The sequence below is a fragment of the Oncorhynchus keta genome, chromosome 14, assembly GCF_023373465.1.
Source record: "Oncorhynchus keta strain PuntledgeMale-10-30-2019 chromosome 14, Oket_V2, whole genome shotgun sequence".
Taxonomy (NCBI): Eukaryota; Metazoa; Chordata; class Actinopteri; order Salmoniformes; family Salmonidae; genus Oncorhynchus; species Oncorhynchus keta.
Window position 1 is genome coordinate 59,813,045 of NC_068434.1, and position 22,880 is coordinate 59,835,924.

The 22,880-nt window shown below is 43.2% G+C and overlaps 1 protein-coding gene across 1 annotated transcript in view; it reads left to right on the forward strand.

Annotated features, from left to right (window-relative positions):
* Positions 1 to 22,880, forward strand: part of LOC118394137 (neural-cadherin-like) — a 192,308-nt gene continuing 169,428 nt past the window's right edge. Inside the window, exon 1 of the mRNA XM_052462059.1 lies at positions 1 to 1,246. Within this exon, the coding sequence (XP_052318019.1) occupies positions 241 to 1,246 (1,006 nt within the window). The 5' untranslated portion in view covers positions 1 to 240. The remainder of the gene's footprint in view (positions 1,247 to 22,880) is intronic.

Below are 22,880 nucleotides of genomic sequence, written 5' to 3' on the forward strand. Positions count from 1 at the left end.
TGAGCTGCATTATCCTGAGGGTTACGCACGCAGACTGCTGCTGGAGTGGAGACAGAAGACTGCGAAAGTTAGAGGAATGAATCAAGCCAGGAAAACGAACAGCTTTTTTGTGAATTAATAATACTTTAATACTAGAATTGACCTGAAGTTTTAGAGGACATGAAATATGTTTTTCGAAATGATTGATGGTCCTAGAGTGAAAGCATAACACCACTCAGTGTGGTACAACTGACAACAGTCATGATTTGGACTATTTTGATATGCTATTTCGTGACATCTGTACTTGGGAATAAGACAGAGGAAAGGATACCGTTCTTTCATGGACATGTATTCGAGAACTCCGAGCCTGGATCCAAAGTAAACGGTCTCAGCATCCCTGTGAAGCGGGTTGACGCGCAGAGATGGTGCTCCAACTCCGGCATGCATCTGAAACTCTTGGGAGACGGAAGTGAAGATTTCCGGGTATTTGCCCACCACAAACGCGGACACATACTTCTGAAAACCTCGATCATCCTGGACAGAGAGGAGCGCTCCGAGTACCTGCTCAGCCTGGGTCTGTGCTGCCAAAGCTGCGCCGTTAATGACCATGTGGTCGCAGAAGTTGCATCTGTGAAAGTGGATGTTTTGGACACTAATGACCACGAGCCAACATTCCCTAATGTTGATATAAAAATGAGTCTAGACGACGCCACTGCTCTGCGGTCTGTGGTGTATAAAGTGACCGCGGAGGATACAGACAGCGGGAAAAACGCTGAACTAATTTACTTTGCTCTTCCCAAAAATGGCAGTTTTTATGTGGTTCCAAAAACTGGAGATGTACTGCTTGTGGACTCTATATTGGGTCTTACCGCGCCCATAAAGTTTAACGTGTTTGCGATGGACCACGGCTGGCCCTCACGGACCAGTCAGAGTATTGACATCGAGATTAATCCCCGGCAATGGCCAGCGGTTCCACGGCCATCCCATGGTGAACCGAATAGCAGACAACCTCGGAAGTCGAGGTCCCTGCTTGAGTCGAGCGAGCCGATCATACTAAATGTTTCCGAGGATGCCAGTATCGGTTCTGTAGTAATGAACTTGTACCCGGTGAGGTTTCAGGCTGCCAGCTTTGAGTTGATGGATCCCGGTGTGGACAGCTCACCTGTCACGGTGAGTCGGGACAGCGGAGATATAGTAATTACACGGCGCCTGGACCGGGAGACGGAACCTCTCGTGGAGATTACTGTGAAAGTTCAGGATAAAAGAGGTGAGAGTGCCTTTGCAATTTTATATTGCAGCTTCAATGTTGTTTCTCTCTTCAACGTAATGCATTAAATATATTATGATATATAACTGTATTTATTCTCTCTTCAACTTAAGGACCTCTGTAAAGTAATTACGGGCCACGGTTTGGTCTAAATGAGCCCACTGAATCGATGTGGAGAACTGAGCACCTAAACTACTCAGAGCCTCTCTGTAAAAGTGTCATGCTTTAAAGTGCAATGATATGATTTAAAATGTATTAGTTTCTGTGGTTACATGTTTAATGAAACACCATCAGCTTTGCCTTCATGATTCCAATAGGTTGAAACCACGCGCGTGCGTAAATTATGCATGGAGAGACGTGCGCCTTGCAAATAGTTACCCTTGGAAAAATGTAACGCGCACAAGTTAAGTTAGTTAATACAGTACATTATTTCACATTATGCTACGATTTGTTGTATGCATATGTTTTCTGGTATTAGTGCAGTTATTTTCAATTTACAGGAGGCGTGGGGGTGCTACTGGTTCTAACGACTCGATCATACCGACAATGTTATTGTACAACAGAAGTACATTCATTTCCAATGAAACGCGGAGTTTGCCTTGGAGCATTGCGTTGCAGAAGCAGTTGCTGTGCGTTCTGTGTGGCGCATACATTGGATTTATAGATGCGAACTGTATGCGTAGACGGCTTGACAGAAATGGTTAGCAGAATACGAATGTTGAACTTTTGTTGCACACATATTCAGACGCACCGTTTTGCTTTGCAATACTGTAGGTTAATTACCTGCAGAAATGGCTCCATTCGTGTACTTTTTGAGTGCCAGGCTACAGCCAAAATGGTATTTCTAATGCAATAATATCCTTTATCTGCACTGCTCCCATTGGTGATCCTGCGCCCAATGTATGTAAACCTTTCTGACCATAGATTGTTATGAGTGCTCAACCTAGTGTTGGCCACAGCAGCTCCAACTGACACATACTGTAAAATGTGCAGAATTGCAGGAAATTAGCTGTAAAACTGCAACAACAACAAAAAAAGGTGTGCATAGCAAATGTATTTGTTTACCTCTTGTTAATAAAATACCCTTTCTGCTAACAGAGCCCTCTGTACATATTAATTATCGTTTTTAATCACGGTGCTGAGTTAATGTGTGGCGGGGAATTGTATAGCTAATAGGCTGTGTGTTTGTAGATCGACTGATGTGAATTAATCTACAGCAACCAATGTAATAATGGATGGGGTAATCTTTGCTTGTGTTTTAGTTTTTGCTGTTCTCCAAATAGCATTTTAGAGTTTTTAAATTGTATAGAAATGCAGTAAAGGAGCTTTTTGTTTTTTAGTGGGGACCTATAGATTAGGGTAGCATAGGCCCACGGTATTGGCTGTGCATAGGAACGGTTGGGTTTTGAAATGAATACATTTGCCAGTTGCCTTTGTAAGGCAGCAGTACAACCCACCTTTTGGCAATTGCTCATTTGTCATGCACAATGCCAGATAAAACGTGCTATATTTTACCCAGCTGTTCTGAAGTGATAGGCGGATTACATAATATCTGTGTTCATGCAGATGATCATTCAACCAGTGTTGCCTGTCTACAACAATGAGCACAGGGAATTTGGCATCTGTGTGTGTAAAACCGGTGCGCTCTGCATTCATTTCTAGGCTATGTGATGTATGGGGAACTATTTACATGCATTGGAGTGAATAACAACCCCATAATTTCTCGTTTTCTCATTTCCCTTGCTGAGTGTTGTGAAATTATTGAATGAATCCCAAAATGCTTGTGTGGTTCAGGAATTAACCACATTTTTTTCTGATCAAATAACCAACTAGACTTGATTTCAAATATTCAAGAAGACACCCGTGTTTAATTTGGACAAATCTGTGCTCTGTGCTAGGGGAACCGGAATGCCATGCGGTCGAGTCTAATCTTTTTTGAGTGGAGATCCTGCTCGACCTGGCTCCATCTGCTCGCATTATCCATGTAATCCCATCTCATTCACGTTCTCATTTCTGGGATTTAGAGTGGCAGCACAGTTTGTTGGAGAACTCGTGCGCTTATTCGAGGGAATAGAGAGAGTTTATCGCGCACAGTTTATCGCGCACAGAATAGAGTTTATCGCGCACAGTCTGCTCCATGGCCCACTCGCATCTTTCCGTGGCATTCATGCGCTGCGCAGCCAAGGCGAGCTACAACCACTCCTGAATGAGTTGTTGTCAGGGTTGGTGATTTAATTAGCTCGGCCTTTGGTGTTTTCATTACTGTCTGTCTGTGTGCTTGTCCTGTGGCATTATGTCCATAACCTTCTGTGGATTCAGCGTGTCTGGCAAAGAGGGTGTGCTTGTGTCTGGGTTTGTGTACTGTGAGCAGGTTTCTCAGAAGCCAGGGGATTCACAGTAATGAGGAAAAACAGCTGGCTTTAATCAAGTATGAGATGTGTGTCGGTTGACCTCACTTGTAACAGTATCTGTGAACTAGACCAGCTCCCTATTGAGTACATGTAGACTAGCGCACACACACACACACACACACACACACACACACACACACACACACACACACACACACACACACACACACACACACACACACACACACACACACACACACACACACACACACACACACACACACACACACACACACACACACACACAGCAGTCATGTTTGTGTTTATCCGTGTTGATCATTTGATATTGCAAAGATCATGCAAACACAAGGTGATATTTCCCACTGGTGATGCAACCTGGTCTCAGAGCATTTCGTATAATTCTGCACCTACGTCCGTGATACTAAATTAAGTTTGATATGTTATGTTTCGTATGGTTTGTATTAATTTGTGGATGGCCATAACCCATTATGTATGATTTGCTTACGAATTACAATTCATATTATATGTTATGAATTTGCAAAGTGTACAGTATGTTCCGAATTTGAAAAACCTATGATATGTTACAAAATTCCAGCTAGGTGGCTAAGGTTAGCTAGTTCACTAATGTTAGCTATGCTAGGGATTAGAGTTAAAAGGGTTAGGGATAAGGTTAGGGTTGGGTTAAAGGGTTAAGGTCAGGGTGTCACGGTTGTCATAAATAGGAGACCAAGGTGCAGCGTGGTAAGCGAACATAACTCTTTAATTAGAGAACCCTGAACAGAACTAAACTAAACTATCCGTGAAGCAATATGGCTAGTGCAGAACAGGCAACTAAACATAGAATAACAACCCACAAAATAGCGAAGGAATATGGCTACCTAAATATGGTTCCCAATCAGAGACAACGATAAACAGCTGCCTCTGATTGAGAACCAATCTAGGCAACCATAGACATATAAACACCTAGACCAGAAAACCCCTAGACAATACAATACTGAACAAACCACCCTTGTCACACCCTGACCTAACGAAATAATAAAGAAAACAAAGATAACTAAGGTCAGGGCGTGACAGGGTTAGGGAAAGAGTTAACTAAAAGGGTTAGCTAACATGCTAAGTAGTTGCAAAGGAGCTAACAAATAGTAAGGAGTCAAAGTGTAACGAATCTCCTCTTCCTCTGAGGAGGAGTAGGAAGGATCAGACCAATATGCAGCGTGGTAAGTGTCCATTGTAATTTATTAGACTGAACACACGTGAATGGACGAAATGAATGGACGAAATGAAACAGTTCTGTCAGGTGAATACACACCAAACAGAAAACAATCACCCACAACAAAAATGGGGAAAACAGGCTACCTAAGTATGATTCTCAATCAGAGACAACGAGCGACAACTGCCTCTGATTGAGAACCATGCCAGGCCAAACGCAGAAATACAACATAGAAAAAAGAACATAGACTACCCACCCCAACTCACGCCCTGACCAAACTAACACAAAGACATTATAAAGGAACTAAGGTCAGAACGTGACAGTACCCCCAAAGGTGCGGACTCCAGCCGCAAAACCTGAACCTATAGGGGAGGGTCTGGGTGGGCGTCTGTCTGCGGTGGCGGCTCTGGCGCGGGACGTGGACCCCACTCCAACATAGTCTTGGCCCACTTAAGTGGCGCCTTTGGAGCGGCGACCCTCGCCGCCGACCTTGGACTGGGGACCCTTGCAGCGGGCCCTGGATAGATGGAAGACTCGGCAGCGCTGTAGTGAAGTGCGGCTCTGGCAGCTCCTGACTGACGTGCGGCTCTGGATGCTCCTGACTGACGTGCGGCTCTGGCAGCTCCTGACTGACGGGCGGCTCTGGCAGCTCCTGACTGACGGGCGGCTCTGGCAGCTCCTGACTGACGGGCGGCTCTGGCAGCTCCTGACTGACGTGCGGCTCTGGATGCTCCTGACTGACGTGTGGCTCTGGCAGCTCCTGACTGACGGGCGGCTCTGGCAGCTCCTGACTGACGGGTGGCTCTGGCAGCTCCTGACTGACGGGCAGCTCTGGCAGCTCCTGACTGACGTGCGGCTCTGGATGCTCCTGACTGACGTGCGGCTCTGGCAGCTCCTGACTGACGGGCGGCTCTGGCAGCTCCTGACTGACGGGCGGCTCTGGCAGCTCCTGACTGACGGGCGGCTCTTGCAGCTCCTGACTGACGGGCCAAACACAGAAATACAACATAGAAAAAAGAACAGACTACCCACCCCAACTCACACCCTGACCAAACTAACACAAAGACATAATAAAGGAACAAAGGTCAGAACGTGACACAAAGTTGATAATTAGAGAACGTTTGGTTTGCTAGAAGTTCACATTATACGCCCATCAATCCACCCCGACTAGCCGCCTTCCATTATTTTTCACGTTAAATTAAGTTACCATTTATCGTATGCAACTATACCAAACGTAATATATCATACTAAATGGATTGTCTTGGATTTACATACAGAAAAATGCTAAATGTTCTGAGACCAGGTTGATCCTACAGGAGAGCAGGACCATGTAGTCAGAGTCAGACAGATGGAAGATGAAAATATATAGTCTGTTATTACTTTATTTATCAGGATCAAACAGCCACTGCTATATATCTTCAAACAGCATATTGTATTGCACATTGTTAACCGTCATACAGACATGCACACTCAGTGATGCACACGTTTCTTCCTGGTGGCCAGTGAGTGAGCCTGGCTGTGGTTTGATAACAGAGCTCTACTGCAGCTTGTATATCATGCTAATTAATGTGCTGCGCACAGTCCTGTGACCGTCCCCTTCTCTCCAACCTCCACTGGTCAGTTGATTATCTCTATTCAGTCTGCTGTAATAGTCCATGTCTGTTTGTTTCCCATACCTGGGGGTGTTGGTCCTGGCTCCCCAATAGCTATCCTGGAGTTAGAGAGTCATTCGCTTTCCTATAGGCAGTCAGACTTTCTCTCTGTTATCCGTGCCGGCTGGGGTGAGAGGCTCCATATTTTCCACTGGCTGGCCTGGGGTGAAATAGCCTTCTCAGGTGAGTTGGTCTCTACTCTCTATTAGCTTGTCTGAGGGGAATCACCCTGGGCTCTTTCCATTATCTGGCGTTGGGGGGAGCAGAGCACCACTTGAATCGTATATGGTTATCCCTATCTATGTCTGGCTGTCTGTCTGTCTCTGTTATCCACTAACACTGGCCTCAGCCTTATCCACTTAAGCGGTCCCAAAAACACACAGCCCCACAGACCTGCCCCCCCTGTCTCCTTCACGTCTTCTCTGAACTCCACACACTGAGAGAAGTCTCTCCTCCTAATTGCTGTGTGAAGCTCTATAATATGGAAATGGTGGGCCTCTTTAGCTGTATATTGGTTGAGGCTATGAGCTACTGTTTGATATGTATGGTCTCCATGATATTGCTGCAGTGGGATCAATTAATGTGTGCGTGGGGGATGGAGAGGGGGAGCGCGTGTGCAGATCAAACAGGTGTGTGGCGTCAGAATTCCCGTCTTAACGTTCTCTGCCTTGTGGCACTTTTTACTATCTCTATATCCCGTCAGGGTAGTCATCTCTCTGTGTATCTCTCTCTCAATCATAGCATGTTTTTTCATGCTTCTCCATCTCTTTCCTTCCACTATCTCTCTCTCACCTTCTCTCGTTCTCCCCTCAACTCTTCCTCCCCCTCTTCCTCTCTCTCGCTCAATTCAATTTAAGGGCTTTATTGGCATGGGAAACATATGTTTACATTGCCAAAGCAAGTGAAATAGATAATAAATAAAAGTGTTTCTTTCAATGAAAATGAACAGTAAACATTACACTCTCTCTCTCGCTGTCTCCCTCGGCTGTCTAACACATTGTATCAGACCTCTGTCTGTCATGTCGACCTGAGTGGTTGTGTGATCTTTTCTCTCATACAGAACATGCTATGACTGTCAAAGGCATCACTATGATGGGGTGCATATTTGTCTTGCTGAAGCACGCTTGAAGATGGCATAACTCTCAATCAAACTGACAAAGAACTGACAGCTGGATCAGACGCGCATTGCGTTTTGATAAGAACCCCAAACGTGTTATATACACGGGGGGATCTGATCCTTCCCCATCCATTATCCTCTATCTATCTATCCACCATAGCGTTTGACTGTCTGATCCACACAGAGGGAGCTGGGTTTTGGGTTTGAGCAGAAGTTGATAGGTTGTCGGAGACTTAATTCCTCTCCTTCCTGGCGTTACTGTTAATCTGATTGGGGCGGAGCCTGGACATTAAACAGCATATGGGAGGCTTCCTGACGCTGTCAGGAAACCAGAAGATTGTCTGCTTGCTCACGTGTACAAAACATGAGTTAACTAAGTTTCTCTCTCCCCCTCTCACCCCCCTCTCTACAAACAAGTACACACACTGTGCAAAACACGCATAGACATACGCAAAGATGCGTACATCCAAACCCACGTAAGGTATGCACACGAGACAAGCATATGCTCTGATGCACACATTCTCACCTGCTGGAAATAGCCTCGCTCGGCTCACACACACTTTACCCTGGTAAGATGCGTAAATAGAATTTATACCTGTGAACGTCTGCAAACTCTCTCTCTCTCTTTCTCGCTGTCTGTACTTCACACCCTCTTTTCTCTCTCCTCCACTCTCTCTGTTTCATCTTATCCCTCAGACAGTCATTTCACACTTGCATACACATGCATGCACACACACACACACGCTCACACACATGTATGTATACACACACGCTCACACACATGTATGTATGCACACACACACATACCATGCACAGCAAGCTCAGCTTAAAGACTAATAGATTGATTATAGATTTGTATAATGCGTTTCTCTTAAATTGCATATTGTGATCTCCAAGCAGATATTCACAAAAACACGTATTTGCATGAGGAAAATAGATATTCAGTTGAGTATACATACCCAAAGTTGATATGTATACCCTCACTGTTGTTTATTTCTAAAATCTCATTGCCCAGCAATCTGCTTACAGTAGATTGAGTCCGCTTGGAAGGATTATAGAATGGCAGTGATGTGTAAAACAACACACACTTAATTACTGGAAGATGGTAACGTATTAGGATTTACAGTGACGAAGAGAACGAAGGAAGAAAGGAGAGAATGCTTAAGGACTTATTGGAAGCTTTGTGGGGGGTAAATGTGAGGTGAATGCTTTTCTTTTCTTTTGCATTATATTCATTCAGAGGGGTTGGGTTAAATGCGGAAGACACGTTTCAGTTGGATGCTTTCAGTTGTACAACTGACTAGGTATCCCCCTTTCCAAAGCTATGGAATGGAATGAATGGCGAAGTGTGCGTGTGAATATACTAAACAGTGCATAGTTTATGAATCGTAAGCAGGTGCTGAAGATTGAGAGAGGGACATGCCACCAAATATATGTCCTCCATGTGCATAATCATGGCATGTGCATACTGTATATGCAAATGCTCACCTTAGACAGAAGACCACACACACACACACACACACACACACACACACACACACACACACACACACACACACACACACACACACACACACACACACACACACACACACACACACACGATGAGGCCCTGTCCGTCATCTTGTTGCCGTGACTACGCTCCCCCCGCCAGGAGTGCGGCCACCGCAGTAGGAGCGGACATGGCTGTCACTGTCACTTGTCACCAGAGTGTGTGTAACTGTGAGTGGCGATCGACGGTTCTGACTGAGAGATCACAACGCGTTTAGTCAAAGCTCCACTCCGCTCTGGCCGTCTGCTGTGGCCATGACCATCATTGACCCAGCCTGTCTCTCCATGACTAAGTTCTGGATTTGGATGAAGAAGATAAATGTTGGAATAAAAGAACAGAACAGATGAGTTGCTGAGTGCCACCCAACCCCTCCCCTACTCTCTGTCCCTAAATCTAGCATGCCTTCACAAATTAGGAATGTGTCATTGCATTTCTTTGCCAGTTGTGGCATTTGATGGCATGTCTGTGAGCGCGTGAGTGGGTGCGTGTTTGTGTGTGCATGCGTGGTGTGTGTGCGTGTGTGTGTGTGTGCTCAAAGCAAGTGTTATATTTTATGGTGAAAGCTCTTTCGGCAGTGTGAGACTACAATACGTTGAGTTTCCCGGGGAATCTGTGAAGTGAGCTGTAGCCTATTGCCTTATTGTTATTAAAGAATGTGAAACAACGTTGTGTATGTCATTGTGTTTCATGTATGGCTATATATACGGGCAGCCTAGTGCTTGATTGTTTTCATTTAATATGTCTATAAATATTGTATATACATTCGTTCATATAGGGCAGAACATTGTATATATATATATATCCTACAGAAATTGGTTCAGTTATGGCCTAAAATAAATGTGTTCATATGGGCAGAATATTATATATACTGTAAATTACTCTTACATGGAACCCAAACTGGCTGCGCGCGTCCGCCATCATGCATAAATGTCTTCTGTCCCCCCACACCAAACGCAATCACGACACGCAGGTTAAAATGTCAAACAAACTCTGAATCAATTATATTAATTTGGGGACAGGTCAGGGTATTAAACATTTATGGAAATTTAGCTAGCTAGCTTGCACTTGCTAGCTAATTTGTCCTTTTTAGCTAGCTTGCTGTTGCTAGCTAAGTTGTCCTGGGATATAAACATTGAGTTATTTTACCTGAAATGCACAAGGTCCTCTACTCCACCAATTAATCCACATATAAAACTGTCAATCGAATCGTTTCTAGTCATCTCTCATCCTTCCAGGCTTTTTCTTCTCTTGACTTTGTATTGCGATTGGCTACTTTCATAAATTAGGTGCATTATTGCAACTGACTTCGTTCATCTTTCAATCACCCACGTGGGTATATCAAATGAGAAGATGGCACCTGGGTACCTGCTTCTATAAACCAATGAGGAGATCGGAGACGCAGGACTTGCAGCGCAATCTGCATCAGAAATAGAACTGACTTCTATTTTAGCCCACCCGAGCAGTGTGGGTGCAATAATTGAATAACACAGATTTCAAAGTGTATTTTGCAACCCTCGCGCACGCGACGCAAGCGATGTAGTCAGCCTGTTAGCGTAGTACTGCGTAGTTGTAAGCTTAGTACAATAAAAGTTTTGCTTGACAAAAATACACGTGTGTGTGTGTTTGTGTGTGTGAGTGGTACAGCAGTGGGCAGAGCGCAGCCAGAATGACGGTAATCCTCTGGTGGATTAATTATCAGAAGGTGCCGTGGTTTTTGTCGAAACAGAAATGTAAACTATCAGAAGGCCGTCCAAGTGAGGCACCCTCCCATCTCCCATGTGTCACACTGCCAAATTCCCAGGCAGCTCAATGTTTGTCATGCTGTATCCTTCTCTCTCTTTCGCTCTCTCTGCCCTCCTACACTTTTCTGTTAATCTGAGTCTTCTTATCCACCCTTCTTTCTGCCTTAGTTCATCCTCTCCTCTATTACTGTAGTACTTCACTTCTCTCAGTCCACTTCTACCGTCTAGCTCTCCCTGCTAGTTGGCTGCAGCTCTCTTGTTATTTCATATTTTCCTCTGTTGGCTCCCCATTCCTCTCTGCCTTCTTAGTTCCTGCTCATCCTCAACCTTCACTCTCTTCTCTTTATCTTCTCTCTCTTCACTCTCTTCTCTCTCATCTTCCTCCTTGCTGAGATGCCTCGCCAGACACATCAGTCTTTCATCCTGCTCTCTCCTTTTCTGATACACCCTCCAATCATCGATTGCCTCGTCAATCTGTCTGCAGTCAAACTTGTGCGGGGGGTGTCTAAGTGTTTCTCTCTCTCTCTCTCTCTCTCCTTAACGCTGGATCTGCCTGCTTCTGATTAGTTTATTTACAATCTGCCGGCTGAATCGCAGCGCCAAGCAGCACAGTTGCCTAATTGCCAGACTTAATCAAAGAGACAAACGAAGGGATAGGAGGCACCTAGTGACCTTTCAGAGATGCCACATCCCCCCCCCTCTCACCTCCTCTACACACCTCCACTCTCCTCGACTCGACTCGACTCTATTCTACAGGAAGAGAGTTGCCAGCCATTCCAGCGTTTTAATATCTAGGCTGTCAGTAGACAAATGCGGCTGTTTTTGCAACTCCTTCCCATTTCTATCCAGGCCTTAATGAGCAGCGTGTCTCCCCAGCCAAGGAGGTGGGAAGCAATGGGCCAGTGCAGAAAAATGACCGTGCCGTCTGATCGTTTGTCTGAGAGAGCCAGAGCCCCACGTCGGTGCAGTCGCTCCTCGCTGGCCTGGAAGGCCATGAGTAATGGTGCGTCTGCGCTGGGTCTACATTAGCGCGTGACCTCTCCATGTCAATAGCAGTCAGTAATGGTCGCTCCGCGTCATTCAGCATAAAAGACACAGCGTGAACGATCTTATAGAAGACGAGGCACACACATCACATCACGCAGGCGTGGCTAGGGAGGAAAGGAGGGCCCCACGAGGCCCTGGAGATTTCCTTCTATTTGTGTTGCCTTTAAAAGAGCAGCCTGTGTTTTCAGAGCTCAAAAAATACGGTATTGAAACAGTCTTGGGACGGAGTGTAGGTTTTTTCCCCAAGGAAGTTTGTTTGTGCTTTATTGTGAATTTCTGTGTGTGTGTGAGACTTGGTTTACTCTCAATCTGTTATCTACACACAGTCAGTCAGCGTGAGTAAGCCATCTCAGTGAGAGGGCATTTGAAGCACCTGTGTCCTTGCACGATTCCTCCATACACTGGCACTTTACCTTGTCAACATACCAGTCTAAATCTGCCTGTTGTTATTTTACTGTTTCTGGCTGTCAATTTTTTCTCTTCTACCTCTTCATACACTACCTGAACAAAAGTATTTGGATACTTGCTAGTCAAACATCTCATTACAAAATCATGGGCATTAATATGGTTGGTCCCCCCTTTGATGCTATAACAGCCTCCACTCTTCTGGGAAGGCTTTCCACTAGATGTTGGAACATTCGTGAGGTTGGGCACTGATGTTGGGCAGTTAGGTCTGGCTCACAGTCGGCATTCCAATTCATCCCAAATGTGTTAGATGGGGTTGCGGTCAGGGCTCTGTGCTGGCCAGTCAAGTTCTTCCACACCGATCTCAACAAATAATTTCTGTATGGATCTCGCTTTGTGCACAGGGGCATTGTCATGCTGAAACAGGAAAGGGGCTTCCCCAAACTGTTTCCACAATGTTGGAAGCACAGAATCGTCTAGAATGTAATTTCATGCTGAGGCATTAAGATTTCCCTTCACTGGAACTAAGGGGCATAGCTCAAACAATGAAAAACAGACCCAGACCATTGTTCCTCCTCCACCAAACTTTAAAGTTGTCATTATGCATTCGGGCAGGTAGCGTTCCCCTGGCATCCCCAAAACCCAGATCCGTCCGTTGGACAGCTAGATGGTGAAGCGTGATTCGTCACTCCAGAAAACGCGCTACCAAATCAAATCAAATCAAATGTATTTATATAGCCCTTCGTACATCAGCTGATATCTCAAAGTGCTGTACAGAAACCCAGCCTAAAACCCCAAACAGCAAGCAATGCAGGTGTAGAAGCACCTTTGAGATACCTTTTACCACTGCTCCAGAGTCCAATGGTGGTGAGCTTTACACCACTCCAGCCGAAGCTTGCCATTGTGCATGGTGATCTTAGGCTGGTGTGCGGCTGCTCAGCCATGGAAACCTATTTCATCAAGCTTCCGATGAACAGTTCTTGTGCTAACGTTGCTTCCAGAGGCAGTTTGGAACTCAGTAGTGAGTGTTGCAATCGTGGACAGATGATTTTTACGAGCTACGCGCTTCAGCATTTGGCAGTCCCATTCTGTGAGCTTGTGTGGCCTACCAATTAGTGGCTGAGCCGTTGTTGCGCCTAGACGTTTTCAATTCACAATAGCAGCACCTACAGTTGACTGGGTCAGCTCTAGCAGGGCAGGAATTTGACAAACTGAAAATGCGCAATCCTATAACGGTGCCACATTAAAAGTCACGTGGCACCGTCAGCTCTTCAGTAAGGCCATTTTACTGCCAATGTTTATTTTGTATGGAGATTGCATGGCTGTGTGCTCGATTTTATACACCTGTCAGCAACGGGTGTGGCTGAAATAGTAGAATCCACTCATTTGAAGGGGTGTCCACATATGTTGGTATATATAGTGTAGGTTGCAGCAACCTTTATTAGGATAAAAATATTCTGTTTGGATTGTCAACTATTCCCATAGCAACCGCTCAGTTCTAGAGCATAAGAACGGTGCATATAACCTCAAATTGATTATTAGTCCTAAATGCACTAAATGTTCCTTATACGAGCCCAGAACAAAGACATTGAGCTCTCTGGTCTCTGCTGAGCACCTGGTGAGACTCTGGAGAAGGAGAGAAAGGAGTAGATTATTCTCCCTCCTCCTCCACCAAACTTTAAAGTTGTCACTATGCATTCGGGCAGGTAGAGTTCTCTTCAATTAGTGGAGTTGGAACTGCAGCAGGCTGCTGTAAACGTTGTGTATGTGGGTGGCAGGGAAGTCAAGCGCAGGAGAATTAAACTTGGTGTAATTGGAGTATTTTAATAACTTATAAACTCCAAAACCAAAGTCCATAATAAAATGACAGCTGCAGTATTGTGTAGTCTGGGTCTGGAAGGTGAAGAGGAGGGCAGACCTCCACGTGCCAGAGGGCTCGTCAAACAGCCAGCAGAACACAGCCCTCTGACATCACAGGCTGCTCCTGATCAGACCCATCAAAACAGGGATCACTAGGCTGTAGTGTGGAGTGTAGGGTACTCATGTTAAAGGGCCGTACAGACAGTAAGATGTTAGCCATCTTTTGCCACGATTTTGCCATCCCAGACTAAATTTCCACGTTGTGGGAAAATTCTTAGGTCGTAAACGATTGTCGGATGTCTTGACTTGTTCAGTGTAACAGGGTCTCGGTCTGCCGAATAACTACCATTTTTTTAACCTTTATTTAACTAGGAAAGTCAGTTAAGAACAAATTCTTATTTTCAATGACGGCCTAGGAACACAGTGGGTTAACTGCCTTGTTCAGGGCCGAACGACAGATTTTTTACCTTGTCAGCTCAGGGATTCGATTACGTGTGGTCGTAGGTTCCAACAAAGTTCTTGTGTCAGAAATGTTGAGCCTTCATCGCAGTTCCCCAACTGGCAAATTGTATTTTATTCGCTTTCATTATTTTTCTGAGAAGAAAATAAAAAGGTTTTTATTTTTGGGGGGAGGGACATAAAAGACTATAAAAACACCAGCAAATCAGCTCCAAGTGTAACGGTTCTCTTGGGGTGAAGTAGAGGCGGACCAAAACGCAGCGTGATTATATTGATTCATGTTTAATAAACAAAGATAAACACGAACACTACAAAACAATAAACGTGGAAAACCAAACACAGCCCTGTCTGATGCAAAACACAGAGACAGGAACAAACACCCACAAACACACAGTGAAACCCAAGCTACCTAAGTATGATTCTCAATCAGAGACAACTAATGACACCTGCCTCTGATTGAGAACCATACTAGGCCGAAACATAGAAATACCCCAAAACATAGAAAAACAAACATAGACTGCCCACCCAACTCACGCCCTGACCATACTAAAATAAATACAAAACAAAGGAAATAAAGGTCAGAACATGACACCAAGTGATTCTAATTTTGGAAATCTCTTCCAACCCAGTGGGAAAAACCTGGTTGAAAATACGTCAGTCAGCGTGACATCTTTTTATGACGTCTTATTCTGGTCGGAAACTGGTCATTCTGACCACTATTATGTGCTATAATGTATAAGCCTGCTGGTCATAGTTAAGACCTCATCATAACCTGGTAATGACCGCCTGTCTACAGATTATTACCTACACTCTTAGAACAAATAGTTCCAAAGGGATTAATCGGCTGTCCCCATAGAAGAACCCATTTTGTTCCAGGTAGAAGCCATTTTGGTTCCAGGTAAAACCCATTTCAAATTACTTCTCCTATGGGAAAACCAAATAACACTTTTAGGTTCTAGATAGCACCTTTACTGTAAAATGTATTGCAGAGGATGAAGTTGGATATTGAAAACATTGTTCATTCAATTTCTATTTGTTTCCCATAGTCAGCAATTAAAGTTAATCTGCACCATATTATTACATTTAAAATAGATCAAACAATGGCTTCTGCATACAATAATTGTTTCATAATTCACCCACATAAATTACATGCATAGAAATACTGTGAGCATATAATATTTGGGGATTAATGATTAATAAGAGTGGTATGATGGGGTAGATACTCATCAAGGACCTCTGATGTCAAGGCTGTGGGTGACTGGTGAAAGGAGTCAGGCGCAGGAGAGCTGAGATGTGTGAACAAGGTATTTCATTCAAGAAAAACACCAGTACAAACAAAATACTATGATGCAGGAAAAATACCGGTACCACGAATAAACGGGCGTAACAACAAAACCCGGCAACAAATAATACCAGCCATCAGATACAGCCTAACAATAAAACAAACACGCACACAAACATGGGGGAAACCAAAGGGTTAAATAATGAACATGTAATGAGGGAAATTGAAACCAGGTGTGTAGAAAACAAAGACAAAACAAATGGAAAGTTAAAAGTGGATCGGTGATAGCTAGAAGGCCGGTGACGTCGACCGCCGAACGCCGCCTGAACAAGGAGAGGGACCAACTTCGGCGGAAGTTGTGACATCTGAGAACAGAAGGCAATTTGGAGCGTAGCGGCCCTCTTGAAGAGTTGTGTGACGGGTCAGATCTGCAGTGAAAAGAATCAGCGGATTACAACCTTATTAATTTTTCATTTGAAAAACAAACTAAAAAAGGACCTTCTTGAAGAAACGAGGACTCGTATGGCTAAAAGTATTTCTGTGGTATTAGTTGAATACTTTTGTGGCAGTTATAGCTTAGAGATGTCTTTTTTTTAAAGAGCCACTTGCTCATGTACATACTTTGCGTCCTTCTCCAACACGGGCATATTTCGGGACTTTCAAGAGGGCCCGCTACAAATCAACCTCCTGAGTTGTCTTGCGTTTCATGACACTTACTGGAAGCATAAAAATGATGCTTGCAGGACAAAAAATAGTAACGCACAGTAAAATATATTTAACAGTCGGAATCTACTAAAAGTGGTAGTAGCAAAGGCAGGTTTTCTCCTCTGTCCCTTCATATTGAAGTGGGACATAAATTCATTGGTCATCAATCTGAAACATTTGAAGAAAAAGGATGGTTGGATAATGAAAATGTTGAACTCCTCTCTAAATGGTCAAGTTTAGCTTATTCCTTAAAACATGTTGTTGAAAAAAGAACGTTAAATGCAAAAATGCAAGTATGTGTAGAGAGGCAATAAAGAGACGGGATATCATATTGTTCAAAAGCTATGTGTCCGTCATATCACTCCTGCAACAGACAGTGTTAGTCATGGGTGTAATTCCTCTCCTCTGCTGCTGCATACGTGTTTGAGTGAGCGACAGGGAGAGCGAGTAAGAGAGAAATGGGAGAAGAGGACTCACCAAGGGAGGTGTCTATTGAATCAGGAAACAGGGGTTTTGCACCTGGGAGAAAAAAAAGACGAGTTAAAGCAGGATCTGATTTGCTTGACAATCTTCTATTATTAGAAACGGTGCTATTTCCATTGGATCCACTTACACTACACTCTTAGAAAAAATGATTCCAAAAGGGTTCTTCGGCTGTCCCACATAGGATAAACCTTCTGGGTTCCAGGTAGAACCCTCTGTGGAAAGAGTTCTACCTGGAACCAAAAAGGGTTCTTCAAATGGTTCTCCTATGGCAGGGATCATCAACTAGATGCATCCTCGGGCTGATTTTTGTCTTGAGCGGATGGTCAGGGGGCCGGAACATAATTACAAATCATTTGTCATCTGCAAATTGACCACAGGAAGCCCAAAAGGATAAAACATTTAACTACAACAGAAAAAATGTCAAACCTTGCGTACATTTGCATACATTCACATACTGTATATCTCTCTATTATGCGTGGGAATACTTTGGAACAGATTTCGAAAATTAAAATCACTTTGATGTTAATGTTTTTTTTATGTCCAACAATAACGTAAAAAAACAGGTTCTGCTCTCTCCTTTCCCTGAAATGTGGTAGTGGTAACTGAGTGGGTGGCCAAGCACTGCTGTAGAGGCCAGACGTCAGGTCATTGACATGTTTCGGGAACTGTAAGGACAGAGACGAATCATGATTAACCATTACCCAAGGTCTTCAATAAGTTAGACTTAGTCTAGCAAGTACATTGACTATGTTGCCCCTCAGCAATCTGGCAGTCAGATGGAGAGAGATGGACCACAAAATATTTATATTTCTAGTTGGATAGCAGGCTGGACAGCTACTGTGCTCCTTATTTTTGTTCCCTCCTCCATCCTTCCATCCAAGCTGCAAAAAAAAGATCATCAACAATTGAAAAAGGGGTTTGAGAGGTGTAACATCAGAATGAGTGTTGAGGAGGAGCAGGGATAGGCGAAATGTATAGCTAGAGTAGCTAGCTAGCAAATCATTCCTTGTTGTTCTTCTCTGTCACAAACCGTCACTTTTCTTACAAAAGTAAAACAAGAATGCATGAGAACAGGGTTTACCACTTAGCAGTAAAAAAAATAAAAAGTAATTGTTTTTCAGCTGTGTTGTTGTGTAGTTTACCGGGCGCTCTGTCCCAACTGCCACATGGAATGTTGATGGGTGCGCTCTAGGAGGCTGCCTGAAAGCCGAGATCTATTGCTGCTTGTGAAGCAGAGATTCCAATCCAAGTCATATACCCCCCCCCTTCTCTCTGTCAATTCAATTCAAGGGGCTTTATTGGCATGGGAAACATATGTTAACTTTGCCAAAGAGAGTGAAGTAGATTGTATACAAAAGTGAAATAAACAATAAAAATGAACAGTAACATTACAGTCATAGAAGTTCAAAAAGAGGAAAGACATTACAAATGTCATATATCTACATACAGTGTTGTAACGATGTACAAATAAAATACAAAAGGGAAAATAAATAAACATAAAAATGGGTTGTATTTACAATGGTGTTTGTTCTTCACTGGTTGCCCTTTTCTTGTGACACCAGGTCACAGATCTTGCTGCTGTGATGGCACACTGTGGTATTTCACCCAATAGATATGGGAGTTTATCAACATTGGGATTGGCAGGAGGTTAGGAAGTGCAGCTCAGTTTCCACCTTATTTTGTGGGCAGTGTGCACATAGCCTGTCTTCTCTTGAGAGCCAGGTCTGCCTACGGCAGCCTTTCTCAATAGCAAGGCTATGCTCACTGAGTCTGTGCATAGTCAAAGCTTTCCTTTTACAGTGGTAAAGGCGTTCTGCCACTGTTTACTCTCTGTTTAGGGCCAAATAGCATTCTAGTTTGCTCCGTGTTTTTGTTAACCTGTCTGGGAACGGGGTTCCGCTCGCCAACAACCAATGAAATTGCAGGGCGCCAAATACAAATCAACAGAAATCTCATAAATCTAATTTATCAAACCTACAAGTATTAGGCATCATTTTAAAGATACAATTCTCGTTAATCCAGCCACAGTGTCTGATTTCAAAAAGGCTTTACAGCGAAAGCTCCACAAACGATTATATTAGGTCACCACCAAGTCACAGAAAAACCCAGCCATTTTTCCAGCCAAAGAGAGGAGTCACAAAAAGCACAAATAGAGATAAAATTAATCCCTAACCTTTGATGATCTTCATCAGATGACACCCATAGGACTTCATGTTACACAATACATGTATGTTTTGTTTGATAAAGTGCATATTTATATCCAAAATTATCATTCTACATTGGCGTGTTAAGTTCAGCAATGTTTTGCTTCCAAAACATGCAGTGATTTTGCAGAGAGCCACGTCAATTTACAGAAATACTCATTATAAATGTTGATGAAAATACAACTTATGCATGGAACTTTAGATAAACTTCTCCTTAACCTCTTGGGGATAGTGAGATGCTAGCGTCTCAAGTGGCCAATTGCCCCGGGAAATGTAGAGCGCCAAATTCAAATAAAACGCTATAAAACTCAAACTTTCATTAAATCACACATGCAGGATACTCAATTAAAGCTACACAATGTCAGATTTTTAAAATGCATTTCGGCGAAAGCACGAGAAGCTATTATCTGATAGCATGCACCCACCTGAACCAGTTGTAAACAAAAGAACTAGCGTAGTAGGCGCTACACAAAACGCTGAAATAAAATATACAACATGCATTAGCTTTGACGAGCTTCTTTGTTGGCACTCCAATATGTCCCATAAACATCACAATTGCTAATTTTTTTCGATTAATTCCGTCCATGTATACCCAAAATGTCCATTTATAAAGCAGGTTTGATCCGGAAAAAAACAGCTTGCCAAAACACAACGTCACTACAAAACATTTCAAAAGTTGCCTGTAATACAACTTTCGGTATTTTTAAACGTTAATAATCGATCAAATTGTAGACGGGGCAATCTGTATTCAATAGAGCAAGTAAACAAACCATGCACCTTTCTTCCTCTTGCGTAACTCTCAACAGTGTTGAGATTGCACCAATGATGAACTTCAACCCAATTCCAAAGACTGGTGACATCCTGTGGAAGTCGTAGGAATATACCTTGGCAAAGACAACTGAGACAACTGAGGGAACGGTGAGAGGCAAAAAAAAAAAGAAAATTCTGAACAGTTTTTCCTCTGGGTTTTGCCTGCTACATAAGTTCTGTTGTAGTCACAGACATGATTGAACCAGTTTTAGAAACTTCAGAGTGTTTTTTACACCTACTAATCATATGCATATAATATATTCCTGGCACGAGTAGCAGGAAGTTGAAATTGTGCACGCTATTTATCCAAAAGTGGAAATGCTGCAACCGCTGTGTCAGATTTCAAAACAACTTTACGGGAAAAGCATACCATGCAATAATCTGAGTACGGAGCTCAGAGCCCAAACCAGCCAAAATTAATATTCGCCATGTTGCGCAGTCAACATTAGTCAGAAATAGCATTATAAATATTCACTTACCTTTGATCTTCATCAGAATGCACTCCCAGGAATCCCAGTTCCACAATAAATGTTTGATTTGTTCGATAAAGTTAATTTACATCCTTTTGTTAGGGCGTTTGGTAAACAAATCGAAACGCGCGTGCAACTTCCAGCGGAAAGGTTGGACGAAAATTCCAAAAAGTTATATTACTGGTCGTAGAAACATATCAAACGATGTATAGAATCAATATTTAGGATGTTTTTATTAGAAATGTTCAATAATGTTCCAATGGGATAATTCCATTGTCTGTTGAAAAGCAATGGAACGGGAGCTACCTCTCATGTGAATGTGCGTAACTGAGCTCGTGAATGTGCGTGACTGAGCTTGTGACTGCTGGCTGACCTCTGACTCATTCCCCTCTCATTCAGCCCCCCTTCATAGTAGAAGTATCAAACAACATTCTAAAGACGGTTGACATCTAGTGGAAGCCTTGGGAAGTGCAACATAACCAATATCCCACTGTATCTTCAATAGGGGTTGAGTTGAAAAGATTTCCCACTTCCTGTTTGGATTTTTTCTCAGGTTTTTGCCTGCCATTTGAGTTCTGTTATACTCAAAGACATCATTTAAACAGTTTTAGAAACGTCAGAGTGTTTTCTATAAATTACAAATAATAATATTAGCATCTGGGACTGAGTAGGAGGCAGTTTACTCTGGGCACGCTTTTCATCCAAAAGTGAAAATTCTGCCCCTAGCCAAAACAGGTTCATTCTTTCCAATGTGTCAAGTAATTATCTTTTTGTTTTCTCATGATTTGGTTGGGTCTAATTGTGTTGTTGTCCTGGGGCTCTGTGGGTCTGTTTGTGTTTGTAAACAGAGCCCCAGGACCAGTTTGCACAGGGGACTCTTCTCCAGGTTCATCTCTCTGTCAGTGATGGCTTTGTTATGGAAGGTTTGGGAATCGCTTCCTTTTAGGTGGTTGTAGAATCTTTTCTGGATTTTGATAATTAGCGGGTATTCTGCTCTGCATGCAATATTTGGTGTTTAACGTTGTACATAGAGGATATTTTTGCAGAATTCTGCATGCAGAGTCTCAATACTGGTATGTCAAATTTGATGTTCCTTTTGATGGCATAGAATGCCCTTCTTGCCTTGTCTCTAAGATCGTTCACAGCTTTGTGGAAGTTACCTGTGGCGCTGATGTTTAGGCCAAGGTATGTATAGTTTTTTGTGTGTTATAGGGCAACGCTGTCTAGATGGAATTTGTGTTTGTGGTCCTGGCGACTGGACCTTTTTGGAACACCATTATTTTAGTCTTACTGAGATTTACTGTCACTGCCCAGGTCTGGCAGAATCTGTGCAGAAGATCTAGGTGCTGCAGTAGGCCCTCCTTGGTTGGTGACAAAACCACCAGATCATCAGCAAACAGTAGACATTTGATTTCAGATTCTAGTAGGGTGAGGCCGGGTGCTGCAGACTTTTCTAGTGCCCACGCCAATTTGTTGATATATATGTTGAAGAGGCTTATGCTGCAGCCCTGTCTCACCCCACGGCCCTGTGGGAAGAAATGTGTGTTTTTTGCCCATTTTAACTGCACACTTGTTGTTTGTGTACATGGATTTTATAGTGTCGTATGTTTTCCCCCCAACACCACCTTCCATCAATTTGTATAGCAGACCCTCATGCCAAATTGAGTCAAAGGCTTTTTTGAAATCAACAAAGCATGAGAAGACTTTGTCTTTGTTTTGGTTTGTTTGTTTGTTTGTTTGTCAATTAGGGTGTGCATGGTGAATATGTGATCTGTGGTATGATCATTTGGTAAAAAGCCAATTTGACATTTGCTCAGTACATCGTTTTCACTGAGGAAATGTATGAGTCTGCTGTTAATGATAATGCAGAGGATTTTCCCAAGGTTGCTGTTGACGCATATCCCACGGTAGTTATTGGGGTCGAATTTGTCTCCACTTTTGTGGATTGGGGAGATGAGTCCTTGGTTCCAAATATTGGGGATGATGCCAGAGCTAAGGATGATGTTAGAATTTTAGTATGGCCAATTGGAATTTGTTGTCTGTATATTTTATCATTTCATTGAAGATACTATCAACACCACAGGCCTTTTGGGTTGGAGGGTTTTTATTTTGTCCTGTAGTTCATTCAATATAATTGGAGAATCCAGTGGCTTCTGGTAGGCTTTAATAGTTGATTCTAAGATTTGTATTTGTCATGTATGTGTTTTTGCTGTTTGTTCTTGGTTATAGAGCCAAAATGAATGGAGAAGTGGTTTACCCAT